A 24,782-nucleotide genomic window follows, 5' to 3' on the forward strand; every position below is an offset into this window, starting at 1 on the left:
TAAAGGTTACACACACGTTCGACTTGTTTATAGCTGCTGAGCGTTGAACTTTCTCCGTCCATATTTTTCAACTCCATCATCTGACCCTAACTGGCAACCGTCCCATCACAGGCTTTCTTCCTGCTCCAGGCTAATAACCATATCCTTGCAGAAGGCTTAAAACAGCCATTGACCTTTTCCCCTTTGGGTGTCGTACCTCGTCCAGATGTAGAGCTTCACCACCAACCAGACTTCACAGGCATTCTTCACATTGTTTCTCATTTTTCCTGATTATTCCTTGTTTCCTCTCACGGACTCCACGGTAGTTTTGACACCTTGATCCAATGCTAGACCAAACACGGAGCCGTGGCTGTGACTGCAGGGATGGACCAACGATCATGTCTGTGTCAAAGCCCTGGAGGATGTTTGGGTCAAACGGATGAATGGAACTTGGTAATTGGCTGTTTTGGGTTTCTGCTAGGCCACCAAGGATGGACAACATAGGGCCTGCAGGGAAATAAGAGGGACTCTGATGATGTAGACTGGTAGAAAACAGGTGTATTAAATATACAGAGGCAACAATGATGGTAGAACTTTTTCTATCTGGTGGATTATGCCTGAAAAAGCAAGGAAATGAAGTTGTGTGGAGGCTGTGGGCACAACCCAAAGATGAACCCATTATATTTTGAAGCAGAATGGCGACATAGAGCATTAGCCTTGGCAGAGAAATGTGCTTTCCCTCTTGTTTTCTTTCAATTTACTAATCTACTGTGGCACATCATTTATAAGCATTTCCTTTAAACCTAAACTAGAGTTTTAGTTTAATGATTTCCATAAAACTAGATGTTTTAGGTAAATATGATTTTAAGCAACACTTTTACTCCTTTTGTGTGAGGCTGATGCATATGGATTTTTAGGGCTCGATAAGGGAGTAAAACTTTTCCAATATGATTTATCAGCATATATATATAATAAAACTAAATTGTCAGTGATGCTTAGGTGTTGTTATCAAACCCTTGTGACGAAATAAAAACAAGTGAAAAAGGCTTGATATTCATCTCCACCAATTAAGGATGCTTTGTTATTTGTCTGCGTTTATTTGTCAGTTAGCAGATTTACGCAAATATTAATCAATCGAGTTCAATGGTGTGACCCAAGAAAAATAACTAATTTTGTTGCTGATCCAGATCAGGGGGCAGATCCAGGATTTTCTTTTTTTTTAGTTTCTTTCACATTGTTTGATCGTCCTTTCTCAACATTTTTCATTGATTTCTCAAAGAATAATTCATGGATCTTGATGAAAATACAAATTCAACGAACATAAATACACATCTTTTGTGCATTTTCAATCTGTAAAATAAATACTGATACGACTGATATCAAGGGATTATTATCAATCTGATTTTGCACTCGGCGCTCAGATTAACCATCTATGAGCTGTACCAAATCATGTGACGCGTGACAATGCTGAAATATTAAAGCAGAAAACACTTGGCCCTTGTTTCTGTTTACAATAACTCCAATCGTGATCATGTGAAATACTAATGATCTAAACTAACGTGTTCCTATCTTGAATCAAAGATTTAAACCAAGTTTGAGGGGTTTTTTTTTTATAATTTACTGAAGGATTAATGATGATGTCAGAGCTTGGGTTAAACGTTTGACTCTGCTTCAGACACAGAAGTGTTGGTGTGATGTGTGTGTGTGTGTGTGTGTGTGTGTGTGTGTGTGTGTGTGTGTGTGTTTTGGTGCGGGATATTTATGATGTGATCCTGCAGATTTGTGGTTTTACATAAAGTAAGTGAACTTTTCAGGCCAATTGTCCTGTCTGTGTTTATGGATTTTCACAGGAAATACCGTAAAAGTAAATGGCCGTGGGTTTTTGTAGGAAAATGTGAGTTTTAGATCTTGAGCAGCAACAGTCTGACCGTCTCTCGTCTGACATCCTCTGCCAGTGGTTGGACTATTACTCATTCACAAATACTTTCTGTCCGTGGATTTCTTTGCTTCTTTTAAAATCGCTCTGCTCCCTTCACCTTGTCGATATATACAAACTGTTATTTTTCAGCAAATGATTGTAAAACTTGGTATTTCAATATTTTCTGACATCAATTAACCCCACAATCTCCTCCAGTGGATTTTCTGTTTCTCATCGGAGTTAATCCCTCATGCAAAAACGTTTTTGTAATGTAATTTCATCAAGCCAACGCCACCCTGTAAATCCCCGAGCAAAGGGCCGTTGTTAAAGTGTTTCTGGAGCAGAAACTGTGGCCCAGAACAAGACGGCTCCATTTTTCTATTTATTTTCGGTGTTTAATTGGACAAATGAGTAGCATTCCAACCCGGGAGCATAGTGGCATTATTGTTCTCAGAGAATAAACACAGAAGGGTCCTGCGTGGACTATAAAACTCCAGAATAAACAGCTCTCTCAAAGCCCAGTATTGAATGTCTGTTTATGACTTGTAATATGAAGTGCAGAGCTCTAAAATTACTAATTACATCAGCTATGTGGATTTCTGGGGAGAGCTTTTAAAGGGGTTTTGCTGGATGTAAGTGTGTGCGTGTGTGTGTGATTGAGTGTGTGTGTGTGTGTGTGTGATTGTGAGACTTAATATGCCTAATGTGTTTGTACCCTCTAGGCTGTCTCGTGCCTAAAGTGAATATTTTACACTTTTCTCAAGTCCTGAGTGCATTTGCTTGATTTTAACTCTGCCCGTGTGTGAGCTGCAGAATTAGAAGCCGGCTATGTGCGTGTTGTAAGTGTGTGTGTGTGTGTGTGTGTGTTTTTGTGTGTGTGGCTTCATAACAACCCACAGAGGGCTGACCCCGGTGCGGGGCGGGAGGAAAAAAATGGTTTCCTCTCCCCTGATCTCTGCAGACCCTGGTTATTAAAACATGTTTCCCTCTTCCGCTGAGATGAGAGGAGGTGAGCTGCTGACCCCCTCAACACGTGCAGCCAACGGCACCCTCTAAATTCTGACACTGAAACTAACCGTCGTACAAGAACAGATATAAATCATTTACTAACTAAACTGACTGATTTATTGTTGGATCGACTGCACTTCCCAGGATTTTAGTGAAGATTTTTTTCAGTTTTAAGACGTAGAAACACTTTTTGAGACCTTCTGGAATCGACCCAGATTTTAATATTTTTAGGTTAGTAACTTGTACCGTAATGTAGAAGTAAAATAATGTTTTATTTATTTTCATTGCAGCTCTATTGACTTTGTTTAGCTGCTGACCCCCTCAACAATGACGGCTCTTTCAGCAAACAGCAGCGTTATAACAAGCAGTTGTACAGAAATGGATTGAAAATAATTTAATTGCATATTTGTTAATTTAACGTGGTAACTTTCAATGTAAGAATAAAGAAAATGTTACTTTAACTTATTTTGTTTATTTTCATCTCTGCAAAATAAGCATTTTAAAATGCGTGATTTCTTTTCTGTCAAAAATTGCAGTATGGAGCTGCAGCATTTCTTCATCTTGGTGAAACTACACTTTGAGCCAGTATATGAAGAAATCAGCTGTGAGGGGCGATCACACAAACAAACATCACAGAATGAGGTGTGAGAAAGTCAGAGGACAGCTGAAAGACGGGGGAAAAGAGGCAGAACGCAGAGAAAGGAAACATTCATGGCCGTATGTGTGCAGCTCTGCAGTTCAGCTGAGTTCAGTCAGTGGCCATTCGGTTCTGTTGGCCTCCTCTGCGTGCACCATCACCTCATCACTCACTGGCCTGCCTGGATGCCCTGAGGCCTCCGCCCTGCAGCTCCGTCTGCTGCCGAGGCCGCCACAGTACAACTGCGACTCGTCAGAATGACCCGTCACCTCATATCTCAGTGCAGGTATAGCCTCATTCATGAGTGCTGGACACAGATTTAACACAAGGCCCATCAGTGGGATGACTGGTAACCTGGCAGGCTGATGGACGGCCTGTCTGCCGTCTGACTGGACGCTGTTTTGACGGCGCTGAGGTCAATGAACCAAAATGTGCTGCTCATAGTCCTGCTTTTAGGAGCTAGTTGGCAAGTGGGTAAGAGGGTAAAATATAATGTTCTATGGGAAGATGCATCAGTTGAGATAAAATAAAGCATGACAAATCCAAGGGCATCAAAAGGTTTATACACAGCGTCATTTTCCAGGCAGAGCTTTAAGTTTAGTTTTAATTCCTGGAAATAAAGAGAGGGAATGGCAGTAAAATACATTTAATGAAATGACTGTCATGCAATCATTTGACAAAGTGACAATTCTCAAAAGCTGTAAAAATGTTCGACATTTGACTTTACAGACACATTTCTTATTACCTTGTAAACGTACAAATTTAGAATGATTAAAGAACGATTGATTCAAACTTTTGAAAAGTTTTCAAGTAAAGTCTGGTGATCTTGCATAGTTTTACTTATTGTCTACAAAATGAGAAGAGCAAAAACAATATGTTTAATCCATTTCATAAAACTTCTCTATTTCTGCAGCTTTCATTTTCATAATGAGGTTTATTTTTTCTTTTCATTAAAACAATGCAGTTTTCCAATTTCCCAAATTTTATGAAATATACTAAAGAGCAAAAGTTAAAAAAAAAGTGATTCTTTTAAAATATACCTGATGTATTGATCGTAAAAGTACTTGCAGAGAGTAGCCTGTTCCCCAATGCAGTGGTCAACTACACAATTAACTGTACTTACTGTATATTCTGTTCAAAAAGAGAATAATACAGACATTTTAATTTATGATTTATTTCTGAATCCATTTCTGGTGTTTCTTCTTCTGCTACTGCTGCTGGAGGCTGGCGCCTGTTTCACTGGTTGTTTCACATGAAAAGTAAATAAAAGGACCTGTTCCCTGTGTTTTCCCACTACTCCACACCAGGCCCGCTGTCTGAGTTGCTGTGCAAACTGCTCCTGTTGTAACGGGACGCCCGTCACTGCCAACAGCATCCATCTCGAGAACGGCTCATACGCATTTATAGCTCGTATCGTATTCGCCGGCCATAGACACCACCAAATCAAGTCAGCAGCTCCGAGTTGATCGTATCCTGCAGTATATAATGTCATGCTGACCATATGATGACAGACTATAGCAGGGCAGACCACATACAGTAATACTATCTCCTGTCCGTCAAAGTGTAATGCAAATACCGGCTGTAAAAGAACACATTACACCGTGTGGCGGAGGCACAGAACAGTCGAGGCACCGCAGCCTGGTCGCTGCCTCCAGGGAAGAAATCCTCCGTCCTTGGGGCAAGTGATGTGTTTAACATGTCCCCTTTGTTTGGACTAAACAGTATACGATGATATAGATGTATATCATGAGCAGTATTATGGCTGATGTGAATACATATAAGAACAGGAAGAAGAGGTCAGCGTCTAGCAGATTTCAACTCGTGGCCCAAACTGACTGGTGTCCCTGAAAGCAGCAGATCTGTCGCCTGGTAGACTATCAGTGCTAAAAGTGGGCTTTTCTCTGCGGAGGTGACTAACCTCCTTTACCCTGACTCTCCCTGACCTGTGTCTGTCAGTGCTGGACCGTGTCCACCTCTCCACCGTTATGGACTGAGCTCTGCAGCAGCTGGTGGGACTAGGAGGCCTCGAAGCCCCGAAGGTGGAGCAGCACATGGGTCAGATACCTGGGGGGGGCCGATGCTGGAACGGTCTAATGAAAGGCAAGACTCCCATCTAGTGGCTCAAAGAGGACCTGCATTCAATGTCCTGATGGGGTTCGATGTTTCTTGGTAAATTCTCTCTTGAAATGACTGCTGCTGTTTTTTGAGTGGTGTACTGTAGTGTACTGTGTAGTGCTGTTTAAAGATATGTGAGAATTATTCTGTAGACCACTTTCAAAACTTGCTCTGACTTAAATTGGGATGAACTCAGGTGCAAACTTTATATTTTGTGTTTTGCCACCATTATCAATGTATTGAGACCTGCTTTACACAAGAAACTTTACAAAGTTAGTTGAAGCATATTTATTTTTCTAACATGCCATTGAATATTTTCGGTTCAGTTTATTAATAAAAAGATAATTTCTTTTTGCAATTTACCATTTTACAGTAAATTGATGCTTTGGATTAACTGACTTTGGGCAATGTGCAGTTTTGTGTGGTTGTATTACTTCATGACTGAGTAGCACTATCCCCCCAAAGCTAGCAGTTTGATTCTTGTATAGTTTTTCTGTGTATAGTGTGTATGTTCTCCCCATGTGTGTGGGGGTTCTCTCCGGTTAATCTGGTCCCACAGTCATGCACAGTGGTGTTGGGTGAATGTTTTAGTCTCTGTATCTTGGCCCTGTGATACACTAACGACCTGGGTGAACTCCGCCTCTCACCCAATTCAGACAAACGTGTGAAACAAACATTGATTCATAGAGTTTTTCCCTCTTTTAAACCCAATTTGTGGTGATAAAGTTAAACTGCTGTTGGATGCTGAGACTGTATCAGGGTTTGTTAAAGAGTATGTGTGTGTGTGTGTGTGAATGTGGTTTGGCATTTTCCTGAAGAACTTTTAATTTTGGTAGGTGTGACATTTACGGCCTCAAGACTAAATCCAGCCCTGTAAAAAGCTGCTGCCGCCTCCCTCCATTTATTTTACAGCCCAGTAAATACAGAGTTAATTTGTTCCTTGTCAAAACTGTGAAATTAAAACTCCAACAATGTGCGAGAGGTGTTTTTTTTTATATCCTTAAGGTTCATTTCATTATTCCACTGTGCCCCACGGTCAAGAAATAAACACAGTAGGAAAATGAAATGTCTGATGTGGGTGTGAAACTTCTCGAAAGGTCACAGGATTAGAAGCGCGAGAACGCTCACATTCATCCGTGAGCAAACACAGAGCTGAAAACCTAGAGCCAAGATTTTCTGCTCCCGTTATGAAATACGTTCACTTCATGTACCGGCCCCGGGGCAATAAATCCAGGCAAAGTTACAGCGGCTGTAAAGTCGAACCACATCTCCCTGAGTCCAGCGGTGGACGGCTGGGACGGCTGGAACAGCGAGGCCAACAGGCTCCAAGGGAGTTCTCCTCTGTGGGATCGCTCCCAGGTGGTCTGGGGCTCAGGCCGTCTCTGACAGGGTTCAAACCCCCCACCATGTCCAACACATCCTCATCCTGGTTTGGCTCCGGGCCTCAATTGCTCCCTGAAGCCTGTGGGACCGAAACCAGCTTAAATCATACCTGCCCTCTGTGTGTGGTGACCATGGAGGGAGCGCCACTGCTGCTTTTAGCCTGACTTGTATTAAAAGTTAACAGTATGACGATGTATTTTGTGTAAAGATGTGCAGCTGCAGAGGGAACGGCTGTGAACACACTCTACATTTCCTTCTGCCATCGAGGATTTACTTGTTTTGAAAGCCCCCGGCACACGTGAGTTACTGTGAGAAAGATTCAGACACAGGTTTATTTGGGAGATGAAGCATGTCACTGAAAAACACTGAGGCAGATCCATTCATAACATACAAAAACCATCAGAGTAAACGTCCTGGTCCGGCCCTGGAAGCGGGGAGGAGACGGGAGCGTGTGTTTATACACAAACCAAAAAATGTCCATCAGGATTCAAGCGATGGTGAGGATGGCTCTCTCCCTCCTCCTCCTCTTCTTCTTCTTCTCCTGCAGCTGCCCTGTGGCATCGGCGAAGAACATGACGTCCTCTTTGCTCTCGATCTCCCTCTGGAGGAACTGTAGGGCGGCGCTGTTGAAGCCCATCATGTCCTGAAACACGGAAGGAAAAGTGGTGAGGAAAAGGAGAGGAAAGGCCAAGATGACAAATACTAATTATGTAGATGTTACTTACTCTAATTTCCCGAACTTTTGAGAGAGTATTCATCCGCAGCCCGTCGATGACATTCACCAACATCTGGTTGCTGGAGATCTGGCCAAAATGGATCCTGGAGAGACAGAACGGGACAAATAAGTCAGATCAGTGTAAAACTGATCAAGACTGGAATGTAACTAAGTGCAGTTATTCATGTTCTGCACTTCAGGTACTTCTTCTTTTACTTGAGTATTTCCCATTCAACTTTGCACTTACAACAGCAGTCATCTACAGTTCATGTCCTAGATTACAAACTAAAACTTAAACAAAACAAAAGCAGAGCTAATAGATTTAAATGCTTCAACAATTTATTTAAAAACAGCGAAATAATGCTGATTAATGGATTTGTCAAATAATTAAATGATTCATATTTTGATTTGAGATAAAGGAGACACTCAATACCATTTTCCCTTCCTGATTCTTATACCTGGACTTTGCATATCTGCAAAAATGTATTTTAACAGCTGTGTGCTACTGACCCTGCATAGGAGTGACTATTTTGTGATCATTGCTCCCTACACTTCTTCTTCGCTGCTTTTAAAACAGTACTTCCCAGTGGCAGATCAGCACAATTGTAGTTTTAGAGCTGCGTAGATTAAGTGATTTCAAGGAAAATAATGTACTTTCAAGACGTTGTATCAGAGTACATAGTCAGTGCATAGATTTGTGTACTGATGCCCAACTCTGTATTTTTCGGAACATCTTGAATTTTGATCACCATTTGTGTCACAAAATTCTTCTATCTTCATCAAGTATTTGCTGCATTTTCCTTGTGATTATTTCAATAACGACAATAGTTAAAAATGATTAAACAACTAACTAAGAAAATAAGACCTGAGAAAGAAGTTACTAACTTGAGCAGGAAGAAGAGGCAGCGGCAGACCAGCTCCACCTCCAGGCCCTGCTGGATGTAGCCGTTGAAGAGCGTCAGCAGCTCGGGGACGTAAGGGAACGGTAACACCAGCAGAGAAACCTCCAGCTCACTGATGAGTACAGCACAGACACAGGAAAAAGAGAAATGAGTGTAGTTAGTTGCACAAACAGGTATGCGTTTGTTCTTGTCACCTTGACCTCACGTCTTACCTGGATCTGACTTTCTTTATGACGTCTAAAATGTAGCGTGATGGCTGAAAGATGAACAAAGACAATACATTTAGGCTTACTATTAATTTTGTTGTCAGGTGGGTCAATGTTGGCAAGAAGTTTACTCTCCATAACTGTTCTACTTACTGAAACATTTCCAAAGGCCACAAGGATAGGGTTGGGTTTCGGAGCAGGAAGCTGCAAAGCAAGATAAGCTGTTCGTCAAAACTATTTGATGAACCATACAAATCGAAAAATCATAAAAATGCAAAAATACAGCAAACAACTGTGCAGCTATAGAGCACAGAATTATTGGATGATGACGTCTCTACCTCTTTGCCTGCGTGTATGCAAGCATATTTATGCTCTTCCGCCTTCCTGTTTTCGTCTCTGAAAAGCTCCAGAGCCTCCATTATTCGCTCCGCCTGCAAGGAGATCCCACGAAAACAACATTAAAAAAAACAAACATGTAAAGTTGCTCGTTTGCGCCTTTTAAAATCTAGAGGATTTAAAAATAAAAAAATCGTAAAACCCATCAACTACAGCCTAAAACTAAGCAACAAGCTTTACCCTAAACATCTATCACTTCAAAGTGATGCCAAGTAGCCAAATAGGAGAGAGAAAGGTGTTCTTGTTAGAAGAGGTGTAGTCAACTCACAGCTTTCACTGTCTCAACAGTTTTCTTGGCGGCAGGTGCTGTTTCTCCTTGAGTCTCTCCAGGCACCTGCAGGGGAGAACACATTAATGCCTCAGTTACATCCATTTAATACAACGGCAGAATAAATTATCTTCAATAAGGAGTTCATTTTTCACCTCTGTCCGTTGGTTTATTTGTTAGTTTGTTCAAAATATGATAAGACGAGGATTAAGAAAGAACCAATATATTTTGGGGCAGATCCAGGGTATAATTCATGGATCTGGATTTTTTTTTTTAATGAGGCATGTTTAGGGGTGTTAATATTTGCCTGGTATAGGTTAAATGGGATAATGTTGTACCATCCTCATGACCAAAATCACACAGAAATAAATGAAGCTTGAAGTTAAAAACTCACCACAGGCGCATCTCCTTTGGCCATGCTCTCCTCAAACTCTGCTTCTCGTTCCTGTAAAAAACTAAATTGTTTAATTCAGAGTTACTAATTGTGTGTGTGTGTCTGAATATCTGTAAAACCTGTCAATCGCTATTCCTCACCATCTCCCGCTCCTCTTCCAGGATGATGGGCTCTCTGGTTCTTTCCCACAGACGCAGGGACTTGTCGTGGGAGGACGACACAATATGGTCGCCGCTGGGGCTGATGGTCAGACACCAGACCTCCCGATGGTGGCCCTGAACGGCAGAGAGAAGATACAAAAATCTGAGACTCGCCTGGAGAGATGAGATAGAGAGAGCTGGCTATCTTAATATGTGTTCATCTGGGTGTAGAGTTTATTTCCCATCTACTTTGCTTTGTGATTGCATGAACAGCCTGCACATCATGTCTGCAGGCACCGAGTGGGGAAAAAGTGAGTGGTTATTGTCGTCATCATAACAACCAAATTAAGTTATGACGGTTTTGCTTTTCTGTATTTCAGGTGAGAGGGACCTTTGGGTAGAACCATTCAACTCTAAAATATAAAGAACATGGAGAAAAGAGTCACCTCTAGCGTCTGGATGTGCTCAAACTTATCGGCGTCCCACTGTTTGATCTTCTTGTCTTTTCCTGCTGTGAAGAACAGATGGGTCTTCGGGACAAACTGGAGGAACATGACGCTGTGGAGAACAAAGAAGAGTGAGGGAAGAGAATCAAGACAAACAATTCAAAACCAAGAATGGAAAGAACTCAAAAGGCAGTTAATCAACAAAAAAAAAAAGAAGAATAAAGAATCAAAGATCACAAAGTCTTGGAGTCATCACGGAATAAGCTTAAATGAAAACAAACTAAAGCTTAAAATGACCCCAAAAGATATTAAATAAAGCAAAGTGGAGAAAAAGAAAAGAGGTGAAGACAGAAAGTGAGATGATCCATGAGATGAGCGGAGAGATGAAAGAGCAGCTGGTGTGAAGTCACAGGGCGACGTGAGTTAACAACACGTGGATCAGAGTCTCTGACCACAACAGATGAAGTAAGAGCAGGAGACGCAACAGCCCACAACCTGATTTCATTAGCAGACGTTGAGTAGAAAAAGAAACTGCTCCAGTGAAGCTACGACTGATTGATGTGTGTCTCTGTGGTTGGGCGTTACCTGTCGTCATGAGCGAACATGGAGCGGTGACAGTCGCCAAAGTCCAGACCCCAGATCTTCACGTTTCTGTCGGCGGATCCAGTGGCGATGAGCGTGTTGTCCTGGTTAATGTAAACACAGGGTCAGAGCCCGGGGGCAATGGGACTGTTGCACTAGTCCAGGAGGACTTCTCAATTTAATGCAAATGATCATATGTCAAAACAAAAGACATATTGTCACGCTTAAATCCAGTTTTGCCACTTGTGGTTACTCACATGGGAGATGTCCAGACAGAGAACAGGCAGCTTGTGTCCATAAAGTGACAAGAAGAACTAAAGTGGGGAGCAGAAGAAGAAGATCAGTTCATCAATGGAGCAGTTATACACTTAATAAATGATGGGCAAGTTTTGTGTGGGATTTACCTTCAGTGTGTCTGTGTAGAAGACCTTGACGGTGCAGTCTAACAAAGAGACGGCCAGCAGGCGGTGATCAGGAGAAAACTTTACACATAGAACGTCCTCCTCCAGCTGCAACGTGCGTGTGTGTTTCACCGTTAGCCTCCTACAGCGCGCAAAAAGGACAGTTTAGTACAGAGAATATGCCATTTATTGCAGCATATTTCACACTGTGTGAGTTAATCAGAACAAAGAAATCACTGACAATGAAGCTTTGAAGATGTCGTACAGGACATTTGCTTTATACATTTTCATTTCATTTATAAAAGCTGAGCAGAACTTTCTTGTGTCATGATATCATTTTCTCAGTCTTTTTCAACTGAATGCCTGGTTTGACGTGCGTTTCCCGATCATGCAATGAGGGGGTGACTTACTTCTGTTCACTCCCCTGGTCCTTGATCAGCTCAAATTCCCAAAACTTCACTGTCTTGTCTGCACTTCCTGTCACGATCCCCCTCTGTGGGGTTGAACACGCAAAATAAATCAGCTCAGGAGAGTCATTTCATATAGTTAAAAGAATGTTCTAAAACCTGGTCCAGACATATTCGTAGATGATGTGTGACTGCAGACGTTACCTGGTCTGGGGCCAGGCACAGGGACCACAGGGCTGAACCATGAGCATCTACAGTCTCCAGGAGGCTTCCTGAGGACAACTCAAAGATCTGCAGCTTTCCACTCTGACAGGAGAAACATTTTAAAGGTTTTTTAAAAGGCATGGCACTCTGACTCTCTGTCTATTGCAAGTTACACGTAACTAATGAAAAGACCTAGTACAACTATTTTGATCCATGTACCTGGTAAAACAGTGATTCAAACGGCCTCACAAACCTGCTAAACTTCTATCAAGGTCTTAGTGTCTAACCGAGTAGGTTAGTGTCTGATTACCTTGGTTCCCAGGATGATCTGTCGGTCTCCAGGCACAAAGAGGGAGCAGAGAGCATATTCACAGGCCATGGTGCGGATCACCTGCAGAGTGGATCTGTGGCAGGAGATGGGACGTACAGTTAGAGGATCACTTACTAACTGCAACATGAAGAAAAAAAAAATTCTGAGAGTGAAGCAGTTTCACCTGTTCCACACTTTGACTGTGTCTCCAGAGGCGGAGAGGATGGCCAGGTTGTCGGAGCTGAAGGCCAGGGTGCGGACATCGGTGCGGTGGCCGCCGAGCGTGAGGCGAGACGTCTTATTGGGTTCGGGGGTTTTGTCTAGTGTTTTCAGGCTGTAGGTCTCAATGGTGTTGTTCTGCAGGAGGAGCGCCACCTTCAGCTCACCGCCTGTACACGACAGGCAGTCCACCCATCTGAGAGGGGAGGGGGGGACGTGTGTGAGAAGTCTATCTTTGTGATTTTGCTTGACTATCAGGGATCTCAGCTCTCTGACCACTTAGACTCCAAACTTACCGGATCTTGGAAGATGCTTTGATGTTCGTTAGCCGGATGATCTCGTCTTTCAGCATCTTCTCCACCACCGGCTCGGCCGCCTCCTCTCCTGCTTCTTCCTGAGCTCTGTAGCAGGGAACCAATCAAATTCAATCCAACGTAATTTGTAAAGCCCATATTCACAAATCACAATTTGTCTCATAGGGAAGCCACAAGACAAACATCAGCATTATCACAACCACCAACACTGAGTGAAGACGACAGAGCGGCAGCGGCAATAATAAATTAAAAAAACTTAAAATACTAGTTGAAGGGGAAGCAGTCCTAGCAGTAGTGTATTAATAGCCAACTGACAAATCTGTTGTGCTCCCATAACAGCTCTGAGTTTATATCTACCGTACACCCTTTATTTATATCATAGTAAGATTAGCATTGATAATCAGAGCATGACGGAAATAACCAAAACAAACGAAAACTACTTTGAAATTGTGTCATTACATAGATTTAGGGTTGCAAGATTCTGAGAATATTCAAAGTGGGAAACTTTCCAACGGGAATATACGGGAATATAAGGGAATTAACGGAAAATTGGAAATTGTGTAGGTAATTTATACTAACATCCTAAATCAGCATGTTAATATATTTCCCCAGCTATATCATCGAAACTTACCTGACTAGTCATGCACACTACAGCAGGCCTCAATAGCCCTGCTGTAGTGTGCAGGATGCTGGGAATTATCTGTGCATGTGATGGAGAAATGCACAGCTGAGGGTTGAAATTCAACGTGCAGCGTGTGCTTCATTCCATACATCTTTAATATAATGATGTCTTGAATGATGTTTTTATTGCTCAGCATTTAATTGGCAATTTATTTATTTTTTCAAAATTACGAGGCGCAATATTCCCATGGAAAGTTTCTTGAAATTTACCGGGAAATTTTCCGCCCGTCTGCAACCCTACATAGATTGCCCACAGTTTATGCTTTAGGTGTAAAATATCAAGCCTCAATTACATTTCTTTAGCAAATTGGTTTGATAACATCTTAAGAAAAATAAATATATATATACATTGGCATTGATATTGTTTTAATCCATCATATCGGTGTTGACCCCTTAAATCAGACTCCAGTAATAAGAGAGACAGTGAGGATGTAAATATGTCCCAGGAGCTAAACATAAATCATGATATTTCCTGTTCTTACTTGGTCGCCTTCTTCTTTGCTTTCTTCAGCTTCTTCGTCATTCTCTTCTGAACTTCCTCATTTGTCAGAACTGTGAAAAGCTCCAGGACTGAGTCGTTGCCCTGGTGGAATGAGAGGAAGAGACATGTGCAGCGTCAACATCTTTTCTATTAAACACCAATGTAAACAGTGTATTTATTTGAAGTCACACCGTCTCACTCCAAACAAATAAAAAACACAGATGTAAAAATCTCTCTAGTTATTCATCAGCTCAGCTTCATAAATAAACTATTGCCTGGGTCCACCTGATATTAACTGGAAACACAGCAAACAGCTGACGGGCAGCCAAACACAGACGATCACTGAGCCAGAGTGCACATGAAAGTAAAACAGGCTCCTGATCCAGAAAACACAAACAACGACAAACAAAACTAACGAGGAAACAAACAACACTCTAGGCATCACAAAAGAAAAGAAAGCTTCTTGACATGTGTTTGCAACACAAACTGACGACAGGACTCCAATTTGGAACTGGGCCTGTCAAAGTTTTCTTTTCAGCAACAATGAAATCCTGCATCTTGTGTTCCCGAAACTCACATGGCAGGCGACGACTCTGGCCCTCGCGTCCGATGTCAGCGAGACGACTCTGTCTCGAGCTTCCCTCAGGATGGAACCTGCTTTCTGACAGCTCAAGATCCGCTGAGCGACAAAGAGGGAGACACAAGACACAGTTTAACGTCAAGTTTGAAATGAAGCACAACAATGTCACGGTTAAAAAGATATAGATAAATATTAACATTATAGTGTATGTGATTCAGGTTCTCCTTAAATGAGAGCTCATGACGCAGAGATGCCATCTTTAACCATCTGAGACATAAATGATAAGATAAAGCTGTGCTTAAAACATTATATATCAATGCACTTTATTACAGCATTTGCATCACTGATTCACTCATACCTCTTCAAGACTTTCGTCCACTCCTTCTTCATTGTCTTCATCATCATCATTCTCCTCCAGAAGAGTTTTCCCCTTCTTCACTTTGGGCTCACCTTCAGCTTTTGCCTGAGACAGGGACAGAGCCTTAACACCAACTCATGCAGGATCATCAACATGACATTTAATCATTAACAAAAGATGACAAATGCATTGTTGTGTCCTCACCTCCTCTAGGTAGTTGATGTCCCAGGCTCGGAGCTCGCTGTCTGCAGAGCCTGTTAACAGCCGGTTCTCCCCATTCAGCAGCACCATGCCCCACACCTGACACACACACACCGATTTTTTAACATAATATAAAACGTCTCCATCTCATTCTCCAAGAGTTTTCACTCTCAAATATCGATATCGACCCAAAATATCAGTGAGGCCCCACTCCTGGAGACTAAAGAAAGATCTTCACTCACAGCGTTGGTGCAGACGTAAATGACATCTCCAATTCCAATAGTAAACTAAAAGCAGTCAATATGCAGACTAATATATCATGTTCAAGATATATCAAAAACACATGCCCACTGGCCGGGATGACAAATTCCGCTACAAGCTCTCCTCTTCGATATTTTGAGATAGAGTAATGTTGTTTCTCAAAGAGAAGTTTAATCATCAGCCACCATTCAAGTTAATGACTCTATAATGACTCAAAGATTGTTAGGGTTTCATAATCTTTTTCTTTCAAATGGAAACTTAAACCGGAACAAACCAAGCCTAAAATAATGTTAGGCAGTTAAATCAATCGAAATGAATATCTTCTTTAGTCATGTACTTTATAACCCATTGCCTCTGTTTATAATCAAGCTCCTCACCTCACTGCGGTGGCCCACCATGGTCTTGAAGCAGTGCTGCGTGTCCAGGTCCCACCACTTCACAAAGCTGTCCTTGGAGCTGTTAGACAGGAGAACAAAGGGATGGGCAGACTTTGTGTTATTAATATGTTTTCTAATTACAAACCAAGAATTAGAAAAACACATGGAATATTCCATTTCATAGAAAAGAAATGAGGACTCAAACACGAGTCATGTAAAGCAGCTACAACCACCAACATACTGTTCGAAATAACAACATATAATAAATAAATTTGTCGATGAGTCGCGGCACCGGAGGACAGACGAGTTACCTGGTGACCAGGAGGTTCTTGTCTTTGAGAAACAAAGCCTGTGTGATGACGTCTTTATGACCTCTCAGTCTGTACAGACCACACTCATTGATGATGTCCCACACGATCACATCTGTGTCCTGAAGGAAGAGGAAGAACAGGTAATAAATAAATAGATAAATACTCAACACATATTGTAACATAATTGACAACAAATAGTACGGAACCCTTGTTGGAATCTAGTTTATTTTTAAATGAACAGGCTAAAGAGGATTTGCTCAGATCTTTGAGAGAAAACAAGAGCATGAAACCTAATTTATCTTCTTCTGATTTGAACACATTTGCATCTCAGGTTAAACTCAACCATTGCCATCCTCAACACTTGATCCCGGTTTATGACTGTAAAAATTTTCCGCCACAAACCAGAACAGCCATCTGCCGGACGTACCTTGGACCCAGTGACAAGCCGTGCTCCCAGTCCGTCATAGTGTATGATGCTGACAGCCGACTTGTGACCATTGAAAGAGACGTTGCTCTCGCCGTTCAGGAGGCTGAAGATTCGCACAGCGCCATCCTCGTAACCCACGGCGATGTGGACACCATCAGGTGAAGGGCAGAGGAAGGTCACCTCGTGTTTCTGGCCCTTCAAGATCAGGATCTTGACAAAAAGAGACGAAAATCTAAAGTTAAGGAACAAAACCTGGAGTAAATCCCAGTCAAAAGAACTTAGGCCTGTCTTCTCACCTTCTCTCCTTTCCGGACATCCCAGATGAAGACGTGCTCACAAGCAGCCACGGCAACGTAGCGCCCCCTCTCTCCTCCTCGGAGGGTCACAAATGCAATGTTGGCCTTCTGGCTACCGATTACTCCAAACACCGCGCTGGTGACGTAGCGCAGGTACTGTTTGGTCAACCCCATGACCAGCAATCTTGATGGGATTCCTCTCCCTGTTTCAAAGAGAACATAGGAAATGATTGCACTGAAATATGGGACATGTAAAACAGTTTTAAAAATACACACCTAGCTAGATGAGGTAATGTTTGCTTTTAAAATAGTTTCCTGTGTCTCCAGAGGTCTAAAAGATTTGTGACATTCTTTATACTTATTTCCAGATCATTCAAATGCCTGTGTACGGATCACCTGATCAGCTTACACATCCAGTGCACTAAGGATAAATTCATTTGAGACTATTTTATTTTCTTAATTTTTCAATAATTAATGTTTCATCTCTCTATAAAATCCTCATTGTCCACACCAGTATAATAAACATTATACTATAACAAATATATGAATTGTTACTTTTCGGAAATATTAAATTAACATAACACTAGGACATCATCTGGACTTTGTTTTTAAACATCTGGAAAGTTCACTACCTGGACATAAATATGTGGACGACTCTCCATTATCTTAGCATTTCATTATTAAGCTGTAAATCCATGCGTTTAAATCCCCAGATACAAGTGAGGTTGCGACTTATGATTGTTTTCATTATCGATTGAGAGATTTATCGATTAATCCTTTCGGTCTGCTATTTACCAGACATTATAGATTAGAATACTTTTATACTCATTCCACTGTGTACAGCGAAATTTAGCAGCAATCCTCAAGGTGCATTTTATAAATACAAACAGCATAAGTAGAAGAAAAAGGTGCAATATATACATAAAATCATAACAATGATGTATACTGTTTACAGTGATTAGGACTGTTTTAATCCGCGGTTGTGTCATTTTAACATTAAAACAGATGTACAGTTGAGTTTCTATATCTAAAATGTAGCGATCAAGTTAGTTAATAATCGAGAATTCTCCTCCAGACGTAGTTTTAGGTGAATTTCTAGACGATAAGAGCTCGATAGTCTTTAGTACGAGGAGCACTTGTTTTGTGACAACTCACTTGTCCGCGTGTTCGGTGTTTAGAGCTGGAGACCGTTGAATAAACTAAATACGCGACAAACCCCGCCCGCCTGGTTAACATTGTTCAGCAAATCGAGTAAACACCGGTTGTCCCTGGACCCACGTGTTGAAGTTATTGGTTTAAATTTTGTCCATTACATCAGATATGACGCAGATTTGATTCTTCGAGTGTTGTAAACAAACTCCTTATTTGTGTCTTAAACCCAGCGTGTTGTTGTTTTGGATCAGAGTCTTCTCTTACCTATGAAAAGCTGCTGCTGCGAACTGTAACCCGTTAGCTGCTAGCTGGTAGCCTGTGCTGTACTTCCTGCGCTGCTCATTCAGACCAAACTAAACGATCATATAAAAGAGCAAAAACAGAACAGAATGAAATATAGTATAAAAATAGAAATAAACTACGTCAAAAAAATGAATGATAGGAAAAAATGTATTAAAATACAGCAAAATTAAATGAAATACGATGAATGAAAATGTAAAAATAAATTATGATAGGAGAAGTTATTCGAAAAGAAAAGAAAAGAAACTGATGGAAAAAATATATACATTTCAATAAAAGGAAATACATTCAAATTATAATAAATTATAATAATCTAATGAAACAAATGTGTATTACCCAAAGAGTTCTCACATTGTAATGTATTTGTATTTTTCAGTGGGGTATTTGTTATTTTACTTTATGTAACTATACATATTTACTGTAAAACACCTGAGCACTCTCACTATAGATATACATCTATGACGTCCCAGACTGGGTGCTTTTCATCGATGGTTCTGTTTTTCTATTGGTTTGGCCTGTGACCAGAGGAAGACGCACAAACGCGTGATAAACATATAATTGGATTTTCTTCATCTTCATCATGATTTTCCACAGTTTTATTATTATTATTAATATTATTAATATTGTTGAATTATAGTTTAGACAAGAGAAAGGTCTCTAAAATTAAGCTGAGCGGAAATGTGTTTCTCTCATCAGTCAGCTGATTAGGAACCGATGGGATACGTCAAGCTGAATCCAAACAGCAGGAATAGTACCAGTTAGTAGATAGAAAATAAAAGCCTGTTTAGGATTACGATTGGGAAATTACTTCACAACCATCACAGTAGAGAAAGAACAGGGCAGAAAGGCCTAATAATAGGGGGCATATAGATCTCGCCATAGACAACATGACACAAAACAAATCATTAAGAATAGATTTTTTGGTATCTGTTTGGCCTCGTTCGTTTGCACAAATATACAACAAACTGCTCCAGAGTCTATTTGCATCAGCTACATCCTAGGCAAGTACAAAAGTTCTACTTTAAACTCTTGAATTTTCATGTACATGAAAATACGTCCAGAAAACGAAATCAAGTTTTCCACACAAGGATGGAATAAAACTATAAAAAGAGCTGATTACATATTTTTCAATAAAATAATTAATGTTGTTTATGATTTTACTGGGTTTTCAAGACCCTCTGCCAGTGCATAAATTAAAAAAAAGTTAAAAGTTGCTTGTGATTTTATTTTGAAATTCAGAACCGGAAGTTGTTAACTGCACTTCCTGGTTTCTTGACGTACTAGTGGTTAACACCTAGCATGTTGGCTTATTGTGTAAACCTGCTCATTTCGCACCTTTTAAAGTCTTAAGTGTGATTTTGCGGTGTCTTCGCTCTTTAGTATGAAAACACCGAGGGACGACAACACTTCCTGAGTCCACACACGTCGTGTCGACATTTATCGATCATCTTTTTTAAATGTTTTATTGTCGTGGACATCACCTGAGTCTGAAGGAACCACAACAACTGGCCAGTGAGGAGGTAACTGCTGAACCTGTGGTTTACACACACACCGGCTGGTTTAAAAATACTATTTCTGAACATATACAGCAGGTTACAGTCCGTTGATCCGTCACGAACATGTGTAGGAAGATATACGAGTTCATCTGTGAGGTGGAGATGTGTGTTTGACAGTAGCTGGGATGTTTCTTTCACCAGTTCTTCCTCTGACTTTCTTACTGCGGTTAATCCCTCGATATTTTTTTATGACATTTGGCTGTTTTGGAGCCTTGTATCATCCACACAATTATAAATATATCATTATTCATCCTTGGTTATCATTAAGCAAAAATTAAAAAAAAAATTCTAATAAACTGTTTAATGTTTATTCAGTGTTGCTTTCAGTACCAGCCAGGAAGATGTTCACTTTACAAATATGTAAAATAGAGGAAGGTACCATTCATTTTACAATATTTGACTTATTTTGCTTGCTAAATGGGTAATCAATAAATAAAGAATTCAGGATATTACTTTTTTTCAGTGTGTGGTCTGTTATACCAAAACATGACTGACAAAAAACTGTAAATCCTCAAATTGTTCCAGCTAGAAGAGCTTTGAAGAACAGTGAAGTTAAACACAGCATGATAGCAGATCTTCTCAGGTGAAAAGCTTTAGTGTGACGAATAAGTTATATTTTATGTTTTGATGTGGATACTAAAATCCCCAGATTAGAATCTGACATCACCTTCAGGTATTTCTAGTAGAGACAATCAAGCAAAATGTTTGAGCACTATAATAGCAAACATCATGGTCATCCATTCTACCAAATCGAAGAGCAGGGTTTAGCTTCATCAAGCTAAAAAAGTTTTTAGCTTCATCAATGATTTGAATGATTATGAATCAAATGACCTAGTCACCTCTACTAACTACTTTTTCAATTGTTTATCATACAATCATCTCTTATGTTACTGAATAATTAGAATTCCTCTCTTGAACCCTTCTTGCAGTGAAGCTGCTCAGAGATCTGGTGCCATCCTGTTTCTCCAGAGGGGATGGATCCTCTGGGTGCTCGCTCTCAGTTTGTAGATATCCAGACTCTCCCCACGTGGCAGCAGCAGCTGGGTGAGGATGGTGAGGAGCCGCAGGATCAGAGCGACAGTCGGCTCAGTCAGCAGGCCTTCCCCTCTCCCTTCCCCTGCAGACCAGACATCAACCGCAAGATCATCCTCTTGTGAGTCACGCCAACATTTTGCACTTTGTTGCTGCTGGGTTAAAGTCCCCTGCAGATGCTCAGTAGCTCAGATTCCCTGCGTCCGTTTTAAATGGACGATTATATTCTCTTTTGAATGGATATACAAAATTTAAACAAACCTAAACTTGAGGTGCATTGTTTTGACACAAAATAAAGATGGATCACACGACTCCGCTTCCTACTTATGCACAAACATGAAGTTAAAATATCTAGGAAATGGATGGGCACAGTTTTGATCAAGTTGAGCAGCCGTGTTATCTATGTTCTGTCGATAAACACCCGACCAATCAAAAGTCAGTCTCAGATGTTTTACTGTAAAACGTAAAACAATAACAACTACCTTACATGACAGAAACCATCTTTGAGAAAAATTGCTTGTCCTTTGCCTTTTTATTTAGAAAAACTTAGGTGGTGTTTTCCGTATTTTATAAATGATATAATCTATCAAAGTATGTTTTTATTTGAATGCCTAATGATTGCCACAGATTGTCTGTTACTCAGAACTAGCTTTTTTATCTTGACTTTTTGTAGATGTGTCTGTGCTATTTCAGACGTTTGCCCAGTATTTAACTTTGTTACCATAATTATTCCAACTTTCTAATTATAAATCATTCAAATTGTTCTGTTGCATTGGTGTCCACATGCTGATATTTTGGCTTTTAATGCCGCCGTGCCACCGCAGTTTAAGCCGAAGGCAATCACATTTTAAAGGATATGAGTCCACAGAACACCTCTGGAGTCTCAGGGGTAAACTTCATTGCAACCGAATCCAACGCAATTGAAGCCAATGGTGAGTCCTTCTTCAGACGTAATTAAACAACAGAAAAAATATAACGTGCCTCAAAACTGTTTGTGCAGTGTCATCCAAATGTCTGCAAGACCCGACATTCATATTCGACTGGAAACATCATCACTACGGCGTGTTTTTAGCCTCAATTTCCTCTGATAGCCTTGGATGGAACCACACGAGCAGTATGGAGACATGTTATGTTTTTTCTATTATTTTATTACGTCTGAAGAGGCGGTCGCCTGGGCTGAAATGCTGTTTACCCCTGAGACTCCGAAACTGTGACTCAAACACTTCTCCGACCCCTCTATCTTCATAGTGGTGAGTAGATAATGGATGAATTTTCATTTTTCAGTGAACTATCCCTTTAAACGAGATATCTCAAGATTGTTCTAACTGAATTTCTTTGATATTTTGCACAAACATTAATTTGGACTGAGCAATGAACCGATTAACTTTAGTGGTTAAGGTCTCACTTTAGTGGTCAAGGTCTCACTGGTCAAACAAGGTAATTTGTTGAGTATGAAGAAATACACTTAAAACCTTTCCAAGTCTCTACAACATTTGTATCATGAGTGTACTGCCATGGATTTAAACTGCAGCTTGCCTGGTTGGCAGAGACGTTCAACTGCAAGGCAGTAATTCTAGTTTTGTTTAAACCGTCCATCATCTGACGATTTACTTGCTTTATTCATTTGATCTTTGAACAAGTGGATCAAACATCTGAAACCTTGGAAAATTTGATTTACACCGATCTTACTTCTAATTTATCTGTGAAGTGACTGAGAACAGTTGCTTTGTTGTTTCTGAGCAGAAAGATGTTTGCAATCAGAGTTTCTCCTCATGTTTATCTGATTTTTGTTTTTGTTTGATAGAAGTTCATGGGAACTCATGGGATTCATTCATGTGAATCATTTTTTTTTTTCTACATAGTGAAGAGCCCAGTGTGTTTGTAGTTATTTGATCATTTTGGTCAAGGACAACTGGACTTGAGTAAAAAAAAAAAAAATTCCCCCACATTAAATCTACCGTAATTCGATTAGAAAAATAGTTTTAGCCCATTTAAAGTTGAGGGGTTTAAGTCGATGTCAAATATTGCATGAAGTGTAGTGTGTCAGTTATGTTTTCGATGAAAACAAGTACTACAATTTTTTTGGGGAAAATTGTCGAAGGCGGAGTCGGCACGAAATTTGGCTGCACACGATTCTCTATTCAGGAAATATCCTGTCATCACTGTCACTTTTATCAGATGTGAGTGACATCCTAGAAAATGCAGGAGCAGCAGCACAAACTCATCAGGTGTTACTAGCAGCTCTGGGTTCATAGTTCAAATGCTGCCTGTGTCTCTCCCAGTGCTAACCCAGCTCAGTCCAGAGTACAAATCACTTCATAAATCCTCTTTGTGCAGGAGCACATGACCGTCTGGTGCCCGACATGGTGGCACTTTCTCTGTGAGCGCCTTGTTGTTGGAGCAGCCCTCCAATGCTCAGGCGTCAGGAGCAGGCACATTCCTGCTGCACGACCATGACCAGGAAGAATTGACCCTCGAGCAGTGCTCTTTATCTTGTGACCACTTGAAATCGAAAAAAAATTCTTTGCGTGAACCCTTGTTAAATGTTGCATGAGTAAATAGTAAATATATTTTCCCTTTTAAACTGTTTTTGAGTTTAAAGCCGTAACATACGCTGTAGCCTAACGTTAACCTTTCAAGAAATCAAACTACACATTTTAGCTCCTGTCTCTTTTAAGGCCCCGCTCTCAACCACTTGTTTGTGATTGGTCAACCAATTCCCACATGTATAGTTGGGGAATAATTTGGGGTATCAAGCCGCATGACAATGACATCAAAATGGTGCTGAAGTATAGTCTGGATTGATTTGGTGTTTCTGGAGCAGCAGTGTTTTCTGTGGAGGAGAGGAGCTTCCTTTTACTACGGATTTCAGAATTTTTTACTTTCCACGAAAAACCTGGTAACACACTAGAGGAAAGAAAAAGTAAAAAAGCATCTGTAGCTCCTTTAATACACTGCATGTGATTCAGTGTCAAATGAACATTGTAACCCGGATCAATAAACCTGCACTTTTGCTCTTAGAAATAAATGACAGTATGAATTTTCAATCAATTTTGAATCAAAGTATCTTGACTCACATCACATCAATTAACAGTCTGACATTGATAACTTTGTTATCAAGGTATGAAGTTCCATGACCTTTTATAACCAAACTACTGCAGTGAAACTTTCAGATAATTTTGTTGCTGCTGAAGTCACGACATAAATCATATCTTCATTTTTGCTGCAAACAATGCCACTATTATTAAAACAGCTTCTAAGAGTCTACAAGGTCGGTTTCTCAATGCAGTTATTTTCTTGCAGTGGTTGGCTTTGGATTGTGACTCATCTTTTATAATCCAAAAAGGGTTTGATGTGAAAGAAACAAAAAAAACTTGTTCCTGGAAGCTCAACCTGTCTTGTGACCAAATGCTTTCAACACAGTCGAGTAGTTCCTCATTGTTCTCTCCAAACAAACTGACTGTACTGAAGCAGTACAAAAGTAAACACATTGTTTTGGCTAAATGTGTATAAAGTTAATTGCATACATATGTGCATATGTGTGTTTGCTCAACTAATCATCCGTACAGTAAATACTAAATATATCAAGAATAAATTGAATGGAGATAATTATTGAAAAATCTATCTGAGAATTGACACCAGTGGCAAAATATGATGCAGATATACTATCAACAATATACCAAACACAATGATATGATTAAAATGTGTTAATTTAAGTTGGACGATATGACTGCTCCCTAAAAGTGAAGCCAGCATGTCTTAATTGCCCCCTGGTGGCTGGCTGCAGAATATGTCAGAAACCCTGCCTCCTCCGTGTTAGTAAAT

The 24,782-nt window shown here is 40.5% G+C and overlaps 2 protein-coding genes across 2 annotated transcripts in view; one reads left to right on the top strand and one right to left on the bottom strand.

The window, feature by feature from the left end:
• Positions 1-7,353: 7,353 nt before the first annotated feature.
• Positions 7,354-18,403, bottom strand: wdr3 (WD repeat domain 3). The gene is made up of 27 exons (XM_062403187.1): positions 18,334-18,403; positions 16,918-17,120; positions 16,622-16,831; positions 16,195-16,313; positions 15,884-15,962; positions 15,249-15,344; positions 15,045-15,149; positions 14,684-14,785; positions 14,108-14,208; positions 12,927-13,031; positions 12,596-12,826; positions 12,412-12,505; positions 12,102-12,203; positions 11,901-11,983; positions 11,494-11,632; positions 11,347-11,403; positions 11,093-11,193; positions 10,508-10,619; positions 10,062-10,196; positions 9,922-9,972; positions 9,528-9,593; positions 9,202-9,294; positions 9,017-9,067; positions 8,870-8,913; positions 8,641-8,769; positions 7,766-7,859; positions 7,354-7,683 (listed from the first exon to the last, which is right to left on the bottom strand). The coding sequence occupies exons 2-27, from the start codon at positions 17,089-17,091 to the stop codon at positions 7,528-7,530; spliced, it is 2,829 nt and encodes a 942-aa protein (XP_062259171.1). The 5' UTR covers positions 17,092-17,120; positions 18,334-18,403; the 3' UTR covers positions 7,354-7,527.
• Positions 18,404-19,646: 1,243 nt separating this feature from the next.
• The window catches only part of gdap2 (ganglioside induced differentiation associated protein 2), a 29,446-nt gene continuing 24,310 nt past the window's right edge, over positions 19,647-24,782 (top strand). Inside the window, exons 1-2 of the mRNA XM_062402653.1 lie at positions 19,647-19,889; positions 20,855-21,078. Coding sequence (XP_062258637.1) covers positions 20,900-21,078 — 179 coding nt within the window. The 5' untranslated portion in view covers positions 19,647-19,889; positions 20,855-20,899. The remainder of the gene's footprint in view (positions 19,890-20,854; positions 21,079-24,782) is intronic.

This window comes from Platichthys flesus, chromosome 13 (assembly GCF_949316205.1).
Source record: "Platichthys flesus chromosome 13, fPlaFle2.1, whole genome shotgun sequence".
In the NCBI taxonomy this organism is placed as follows: Eukaryota; Metazoa; Chordata; class Actinopteri; order Pleuronectiformes; family Pleuronectidae; genus Platichthys; species Platichthys flesus.